Source organism: Lycium barbarum, chromosome 8 (assembly GCF_019175385.1).
Source record: "Lycium barbarum isolate Lr01 chromosome 8, ASM1917538v2, whole genome shotgun sequence".
Taxonomy (NCBI): Eukaryota; Viridiplantae; Streptophyta; class Magnoliopsida; order Solanales; family Solanaceae; genus Lycium; species Lycium barbarum.
In genome coordinates this window covers 63,618,437-63,627,770 of record NC_083344.1, presented here as the reverse complement: position 1 = coordinate 63,627,770, position 9,334 = coordinate 63,618,437, and the positions used below count along the sequence as shown (strand labels likewise).

Here is a 9,334-nt window from a genome sequence, read left to right as displayed (position 1 = left end):
TTACGCGATTAGTAGGGTAATTAAAACATTTCTTTCAAAAATCGCTTAAAAAGGAAGCTTTAGCATATTAGGGGCAAAACCGTAAATAGTGGGCCCGTCTCGGGACAAATAAGGCGGCGGGCTCAAATTGTGCCCTCTAAGCATATAGTGTCACCTAAAGAGGTTATACAAACATTCTATGACTTTCTGAATAATTTAGAGCAAGTTTGCATAATTTCAGAAAAAGCGTATCAAAGAGGTTCAATTCTACTGAAGGAAAAACTGAAATTTTGTCTTGCGGATTCCGAGGGCCAAGAGGTCCTTCGAGGCCCGGATCTGACCCTAATACACTAAGGGCATGCCAAGGGAAGAATTGGGTTTGCTTTACATACCTTTCACGCTCCTTAAGCCTTTCCAATCTCACTTCCCGTTTCGTCGAAAAACTGCAATTGGTCAAGTTTACCAATTGTGAATTATTAATGTCATTATTTCAACTTAAAGCATATTTGGCTACCGAAATTTCGGCAGCACTTCCCCTATACATATGACACCCCGAGAATTCAACTCGGCTATAAATCATCAACAACAACCCAAACGACAACAACAATATCAACAATGAACATTAAAAACACAAATATCCTTCAACTAGTCATTTTTCTCACAAGTTGACATAATCTTCAATTCAAGCCAACTTTCAACTAAGATCATAATTTCGTATTCAACAACCATCATGATCATCACCATATAAATCTAAAGACATCTCATACCATTTCCCTTAGGATATACACTTGATATACATGATATACACTTTTCCGCCAAAAGCATAACTTATGCAAAACATCAAATCTTTGGCATATAATTTCATAACAAGTTTCCAACTTCCAAATTCATCAATGAACATCATAATTCACAACCAAACACTTCATTTCCTTAATGTCGGAAAATCATACTAAAACGACATAAGTGTTCACATTCCAATTCAACACAAACTTATATCATTCTAGCTTAATTCACATTACAAACATCACAATACCAACACTCCAACACATTACACAACTTGATTCATATTTATTCCAAGACCATTACACCACACGGCCATATGCTCATTTTGCAACATCAACTAAATTCATCCAACTTTCAATTCCCATATGCATTTCATTACAATCATGACTAGATTATAACATAAATTCAACACATAGAGGCTATATATGTAGTATATACCCACGGCCACACACTCACACACACACCCACTTTGCAAACTTCTATTTCTTCATACAATCAACACATTTCCATAAACTACAACACAATCAAAACTTCATAACACCAATAAAAGGTAGAAATTCTTACCTTTTCTTCAAGTTTTCTTCACTTGGACTTGTGTTCAACTTGGAGATTCTAGAGCTCCCCACTCCAAACCAACTATACCAAGATGCAAGGAAACCTTGAATTAGTAGGAAATCAACAAGATTTGAATTTTTGGGACAAGATTTTTGAGGGCTATTTTTGCCCCTCAAACCCGAGAACCTCACTTTCTCTCCTCTTCTATTTTTTTGCTCTTGCTTGCTTCTAATGGATACACATGAAGACTTTGTCTTCTTATATAAAGTTGTCACATGCCATGCACATGACATAATTAATTTGGGCTTAGGCCAAGGCCTACTATGGCCGGCCACCCTTATCTCTTTGGGCTTCAATTTGTTTCACATTTTGCAAGCCCAATAAGGTGTGGATCGTATTTTGTAATTCCCGAAACTAATTTCCAAAATTCCAAAATTACCCTTAGCCTTGTCCCACGCTTTCATGATTCTATTCTTTCATGCATAACTCCTATGTTCAACAAAATATCAAATTTGACATTATATCTCCAAAAATCCAATATTTCCAAGTTTTTTCCAAACGTGTGAAAACACGGGATATAACATCATTAATTACCAATATCCGATGTCTCATGTGGCAACGAGCCAACAAGTAAATAGAACAAGATAAGTCAACAACGCAATGGGGTGGCTAGCCCCCAACTCACACAACAAGGCCCAACCTAAGGCCATATCCAACCCAACTTCATACCCGAAGGTTTACATGCAATTTCCGACAATATCATCTAAACATACGCTTCGCTAATCAAAGTCTCACCATAAGGTAAACCGTAACCTAACTGAAAGCCGAACAGCAAGTCTCCAATAGCCAAACCTTAGTCTTGCCCTTCCTTTGAGCCTCGAGATAATGGAAGTCTAATCATATCCGAATCATGAAATTAGAATCAAGAAGAAACATCATTCAACCTTACTACTAATAAATACCCAAATCCCAACCTATTGAATGTGATTTATGAACTAAAGAGATGAAATTAGGAATCTATAGGTCTCAACATGAAATTAATGTTCTAGGTGATAATTCCCATCAATTATAAGCTAGAAGAACTCATAGATTACTCAAATTTGGATTCTAGGCAAAACCCCCAATTTGAGTATAAACCCTAGCTTTTCAATTCAAGAATTAATCTCTAACAATGGTAGATATAAGCTCAACAACAGAAGATATATCAGATTCTATGATTATCTTAGCCAATTTTATTAACATAATCAACTTAGGAAGTCTAAACCCTTTTTAAGAAACTTTCATGAAAACCCATTTAATCCCTCCTTGATTCTATAGATTTCTAGCATTAGATTATGATTAGGAATAATAACTTGTGGAATCTAAGACCAAGAGAATTACCTTGATGAAGAATCTGCCCCAAAACCCTTAAATTCTAGAATAATGACATAAGGGTTGGAGTTTTATTAAGCCATTAAATGAAGAAACTGCCTGTCAATCGCTTCTGCGATCACGGGACCGCTATAACGGTCCTTCTTCAGCGCTCTCCACTGCTACAGCGGTTACCTAGAAAATGTACTTAGCCGCTTTTGCGGCGGGGCCACCGCTATAGCGGTGCCGCTATTGCGGTACACCAAAAACCAGAAAATAATTCATGTTTCACAAACTCATTCCGAAATCCAATTATCACCGGAGGCCTTATACACACAAACCAAATATGCAGATATACATAAAAACATGCTACGAACGCACTCGTGGCCTCGGAATTCGCAACGGAGATCTCGTTGACCGAGTCAACTCCTGATACCTCAAAACTAACTTTCCACTCCAAGTCCTAAAATGCACCCGAGTGCATTGGGAACCGAACCGAATAAACACACAAATTCTAAATAACCATCTGGACCTCTCGGAATTGACGGATTTATGATAAAGGTCCGTTTATCCAAAAGTCAACTTCAGGTCAACCACTTTTCACTTTAAGTCTAATTTCACAAAACCCAACCTCTTTCGCATCCGATGACTTTGGAAATCATGCCACCAGTCCCCGCGGGTCAAATATGGGCTGATATAGCTCGGAAAGGGTCAACGGGGTCAAACTAGCCGTAACGACCAAACGAGTCGTTACACCCGAGTCGGCTCAACTCGTTACCCAGGCCATTGAAAAAATTGTACGATACAAGTTTTTTATAATGACAACCGAACCGAATCATTGACACCTCGCCAAATCTCTGTACTGCGGCACTATCCTCTAGTATATTTCTATTATAAAACACAGTACTTTGTAATTAAACTATACAATTTAAATCAGAATAATGCCAAATCTCTCATTTCTTTTCAAGTCACCAAGACTAATATATACATCACAACTAATATTTTCATGTCAAAACTGTTGATGAAAACACTACATTTTCGGCCACAACTTGTAGGTGAAAAATCCATTTTATATATTCTCAATAATAAGCTAATTCTGCAACTAGGTCCTCAAACAAAAAGCTTTCTATCTCTTCACATATGGTCCCCATTTCTTCCTCTACTTTCAACCACCTTGTCCCATTCCCAAGTGCTTTCTCAGACAAGTCCTTGCAAACTTCCTTTTTTGGACTCACCAGCAACTTCCACAACTCTTCCTCAACTTCATTTCCCCGCAACTTAAAATGACACCTTCTTTTCAAAGATTTTTCCATCGTGTAAATATCCATAAATGAATGCAGAATCCCACTCAACCCTGAATTTATACAGTCAAACAGAAGCTTCCTATCTGATTTTGGCCAAGACTTTTGCTTCCCGTATTTCTTCTCTAACATGTCAAACACCGAGTTATTGACAGGACATTCAGAAGAATTCCAGATATTATAGTTCACCTCATCTAAGACATCAACAAGGTAGGAACAGTTCCTACTTTCTTCGGTGTTGACGTCTATCAATATCTTCTTATTCTCTCGACATAGATCAAGAGACGCTCTTTCAGAAACATCATCACTTGAGACAGCCATTTCAGATCCTTCTGAATATGTTTCTTCTGAGATGGTATCAAGAAGCTCAAGTTGCATTGCAACATCTGGCAAAATAATTTAGGACAAACAGAAATGAGTATGTGATAAAAACCGAAGGAAAAATACTAAAGCAGACTCGCGTTCTCTTACAGCATAGATCAGCATGTCTATCATTCAATTCAGAGGCACAGAGCTTCTCCTCCTTGAAAGGTGGCTCCAGAACTGAATTTGGACTAGCTTGAGTAGGATTCTTAGGAGATTTTCGGTCAACCGTAGTGTGTTTGGCAGAAAGTGCTCCTATTTCATGTGCTTCATTCCACGATTCCTGTTGAAATAGAAAAGTCAGCTTAAGTAATATGACATATATATGAACTAACACTGCAACTGTAGTTGCTTCTTCACAAAGCTAAGTTTCAGGTATGTGAGAGAGAGAGAGAGCCAACAAGTCTTAACAGTTTCTCACTTTTTTAGGCAAAGTTCATTTTATTTGTTTGTTTGCTTGGTGACATAAGAGTCACTTTACAGATGGACCACAGAGGAGCTAACCATGTTAATAAACTGTGGGCACCATGAGCCACAGAACAAAACTGACCCAAGGTTAACCCAACTTGGTATGTAAACAAGCTTGTGAGTCATTTTAATATGCAGATAAATTTAACTAATAAAGGAAAGCAAAAGTTCCTACACTCATGATGTCCAACATGAATTGGAGCTCAAATATAAAGATGCAAGCAATCTCATATGAAACTTTAATGTAGAAATGATCTGCTGACACAGTTCAATTATCATTTGAAGTATCATGAGAAAAGTACTTGTTGACAAGGTATTCTTTTTCTTGTGCAGAATCAAGCATGGCAGCATAATAATTGAAGTACGTTCCTTGGCATGTCAAGGTCCACTCAACATAACCCGATATGGAGGTCAACCAGCTAGAACAGACTTTCTTCACCAAGACCATAGTGTCACTAACTAATTAATTGCACCAGACATTAACAAGAATCTCGTTATTCTTTTGCTCGGCCAAGTAGTTAAAAGGTTCAATGCTTATTACATAAGAACCTATTACTCCTAAAGTTTGAGGCAAAAAGAAAAAAAAATAACATAGGTCATAGGGATACTATTCATAAGATGATTGGATACAGCCTATGAAACAATAGTAACTTTTTCTGACATCAAGCTTGTGAAGAATTGTATGGATTAGTTTTTCCAGACAAATTGACACTTCAATGATATTTTCTTTCAGACGGACGTATTAATTCCTGTCTTCATTTTTCACCTTTTAATGATCCTTTCTTCAAAAGAAAATAGCAGGAGTCTAGTATTGAGAAGGATGTGCTGGTCAACTGCTTCTTACCTTAATTGCCCTACTTTATTACATTTAATATATGCAGAACAATTCAACACTCAATCAAACACTAGAAAGTTTCAGATGAAGTAACCAAAAGGTCCTTGTCCTTTTCCTTTCTGGAGATTGGTCACCATTTCCAAACACATATCTGCCTATAATCCTACCTATATCGTCATCAACTGAAGAACAACCTGTTAGATACTAAGCAGATGACTACAACTTGATCCAACTTTCTTGAGGTCGGAAGGAATGTACTTCAGCTCACAGCATTTCGTACAAATTGAAAATACAGAGTCCTGGGTTTTAAATGCATGTGAAAATGTGTGCTGAACCTTTTCTTTGGAATAAGTCAACAACCTAGGAATTCATATGTATGACACTACAAGCAATTCTTGAATCAAAATACAAGACATCATTTTGGTTCTAAAATATCAACAGATAAAGCGGCATCATTTGGTTGTGAGATATCAACAGATAAAGAAATGCAAGTAACTTGTTAAATAACAAAAAGGTTTCATGACTTGAATATAGAAGTAAGCCTGCGGGAATCAATTCACAGAAACTAACAGGAAATTAAACTACCATGGAGATTATAAGTCATTTAAATGGTAGCACGAGGAAATACAGACCTGTCCAACAGGAATGATAGAAGCATTGCCATCTTTTATATATGAATGACTTTCAGATTGGAGCTCGTCAGTGATCCTGGAAGAACTTGTGATGTTCCCTGCATTTGCATTTGAGCAGTGTGGTTTGCTGCCTCTATACAGACTGTCTTTCTCTAACGTAATCTCCTTTTCGGGCTGGCCGTATGCTGAGCTTATGCAAGCACTAATGGAACCAGATGACTGATCAAGCACAGAACTCAAGTCTCTACATTCTAAACCAGCTTTCTGCTTTAGCTTCCAAGGGCTAGAATCAACAATTTCTTTTTTCCTCAGATGCCAGTCATATTTAGATCCTTCAATGCTGATCCTGTTTTTAGGATTTCCAGAGGCTACTCTAGAATCAAGTGGTGAACTCCTACTACACTCATACTTTGGACCACTGATACACAAACGACTACATGACCCTGATCCCCTAATGTGCAGAAAGCTATGTTTGTTATCTATATATTGTGGCCTTGTTTCCAACTCACGCATTTCTACAAGAGTGTGACCTACTTCAATTTCTTGACAAGCACTCGTCAGTTTCCATCCTTCAGTGATTTGTTTCTTCGATTCTTTGTTTGCAAAGGAATGAAGAGAACCATCTCCTCTTGAGGAAGGTAGCTTCAGTGCCACAGCCTTGAGAAAAGACTCACTAACCTTTAATGCTCTAGCTATAGGTTTACAACTATGGTCCCATACAGAGTGGGCTGATTTCTGTGCAATTGCCCTTGGAACTCCAAAACTATTTCCTAGAGGCTCCACACTATTAACAACACCTTCTCCCTCTGCCTCCTCATCATCTACTGGCCCATTTGGAAGTGATCTCGTAGTATCTCCAACAGTAGTTCTGGTAGACATACTGGCTATTTTGCTGACGCTTACATTGTTGGGACCAGCTAAATGAACTGGATCATAACACAATCTAGAAACCTGACAATAACGCTTGGTTGGTAATTCATATGCCTGCCGAAGATATCTTGGTAAGTCACCACTATCAGAAAGTAAATCTCCAGAAATACCATCAGATTCCTTAACAAAAGAATCGGTATACTCTTGCTTCTTGGCCTTGGCGGCAGTTTGGCTTAACTTTTCATGGCTATAGGTGTGAGTTTCGAATACCTTTGCAACTTCTTGCTGCTTCTGTGTGTTGGAACGGCCAACTAAAACTGAGCTCTTTTCTCGTAAACCTATTGAAGCCGTTTTCTGAAGATAGTTCTCTGAGAGCACTCTTCTTTTCTTATTACTAGGGATAGGCAGCTCAGGTGGAAGCTCTTCAAGTCCCATAAGCTTGGCGATAACGCTTTGCAAATGCTGCTTCCCCTCCATCTATTGCAATAGCTCCTCAGCTAGACAGGAACTAAACCAGGCACTCTGTAGTCAGACCAGAATTGTTTTAGTTTTCCAAATTAAACATTTTTACATGGGAGCTAAACAAATGCAAATGACTACTCAGTTATGAAAGCATTTCTCAAAAATACGGCACCACTTGATATTGTTTGCACAAAGTAAATGCTACAAAAACATAAATCAAGCATCAATCTTGAAACATATTACCAATTTTTAGGCACCCGTCATCCTTCTATTATGACTCAAATACTACTCAACAAGGCAAAAAGAAATGCATAAATGGTCCATTGACAGCATTTGAACCTCGGATAGAACCCAAAAATTTAAAATGCACAACTTTAACTGTACATCATTTGAATTCCATGAATGGTCTCCCCCCCCCCCCCCAAAAAAAAAGAAAAAAAAAAGACAACAGGAAAAAGCTTCAATCTTGAGTACAGTATAACAGTTACATAAAAGTTGATTTCTCATATGGCCACTTAACTAATAGTTATTATCTCAGAAAGTCACTTTCTTTGTAGAAGAAAATTGGAATCAAGAAGAAAGGTGACTTTCTGAGATAATAACTACTAATTGAGTGATCATATGAGAAATCAACCCCATATATGCTCGGTATCTTCCAAATAAATAATACCAGCATAGCGGAATTTATGTCAGTGGAAGAAGGAAATATAACTCTATCTACACAATCCGCAAAGAAAAGTCCACATGTGAAATATGATTTACAAAATAAAAGACAACATTGGATGTGTGTTTTACTATCAAGAAAACATAGTATACTTCATAAAGTCTAAATGAAGTAGACATATGGTCAAAAAAAAAAAAAAAAAAAAGGCAGACACCATAATTATTACCACCATCATAATCTAGAAAAGGTCCATGATGAAAGACAATAAATTACAATTATTGTCCACACCATAAAATTGAATTCAAAAAAACAATCATTCCATCATCATTGTATAACTAACATAAACCAAAGCTAGTTCATTTCACATAATTACTGCTATATTCTTACTTATCCATACCCCAAAATTCAGCATAGTGAAGAATAGGAAAAAAATAAAAAAAATTAAAAGACTCAAATAGGGATATGATTAACCTTGATTGTAGATCGCCTTCACTTTTTTCTTCTTATTGATGTGTACAAGAAACTGAGTTGATAATATTTATCTTGGCAATTTGATGATGACATCAAATACTTTTATTCCATAATGATTATAAATTGGAATTCAAGAAACAAAAAACACGCCTCCAAATAGACTGGAAAAAACGGATCAAACTCCGAGAAATTTGCATGTAAGAAATGAGTTTTTATTTTTCTTCTCTCTTTTTGGGTGAGTATATGAGTCAATAATGGCTGAAAATGGAGAGTATAATGGAGTGATTGAGAACAATAGCTGGGATATATTAATTAATAAAAAAATATAGGCATATGTAAACACGTAATTGTAATTAAATATGACATGTATTTAATTCATGTGTATATAAAGGGTTTATGTTGGTTATGAATGACGTCTTACGCGCCGACGCACATTAATTTGGTCAACGCTAAGTTTGCGCCAAAATTTCGACAGTGAAATGTCAATTTGTTTTTTTTATAGGATCTTCATAGAAAGGAAATTGATTTTTGGGCAGAAATCTTGTGGGCAGAACGAGGACATTTAGGTCATTTCACACGGGTGCTGATAATTTCTATTTAG

At 36.9% G+C, this 9,334-nt stretch overlaps 1 protein-coding gene across 1 annotated transcript; it reads right to left on the bottom strand.

Annotated features, from left to right (window-relative positions):
* Positions 1-3,530: 3,530 nt before the first annotated feature.
* On the bottom strand, positions 3,531-9,080 carry LOC132606159 (uncharacterized). The gene is made up of 4 exons (XM_060319527.1): positions 8,734-9,080; positions 6,267-7,658; positions 4,440-4,614; positions 3,531-4,354 (listed from the first exon to the last, which is right to left on the bottom strand). Exons 2-4 carry the CDS (start codon positions 7,611-7,613, stop codon positions 3,747-3,749), a joined length of 2,130 nt encoding a protein of 709 aa, XP_060175510.1. The 5' UTR covers positions 7,614-7,658; positions 8,734-9,080; the 3' UTR covers positions 3,531-3,746.
* Between the last annotated feature and the right edge of the window lie 254 nt (positions 9,081-9,334).

Excerpts from the sequence above, each read along its gene's own strand:
- LOC132606159 (XM_060319527.1), bottom strand. The coding sequence starts at position 7,613 with ATGGAGGGGAAGCAGCATTTGCAAAGCGTTATCGCCAAGCTTATGGGA. Across the intron at positions 4,615-6,266 it reads CTATCATTCCTGTTGGACAG|GAATCGTGGAATGAAGCACA; the intron begins GTCTGTATTTCC and ends CTATTTCAACAG. Across the intron at positions 4,355-4,439 it reads TAGACATGCTGATCTATGCT|ATGTTGCAATGCAACTTGAG; the intron begins GTAAGAGAACGC and ends TTATTTTGCCAG.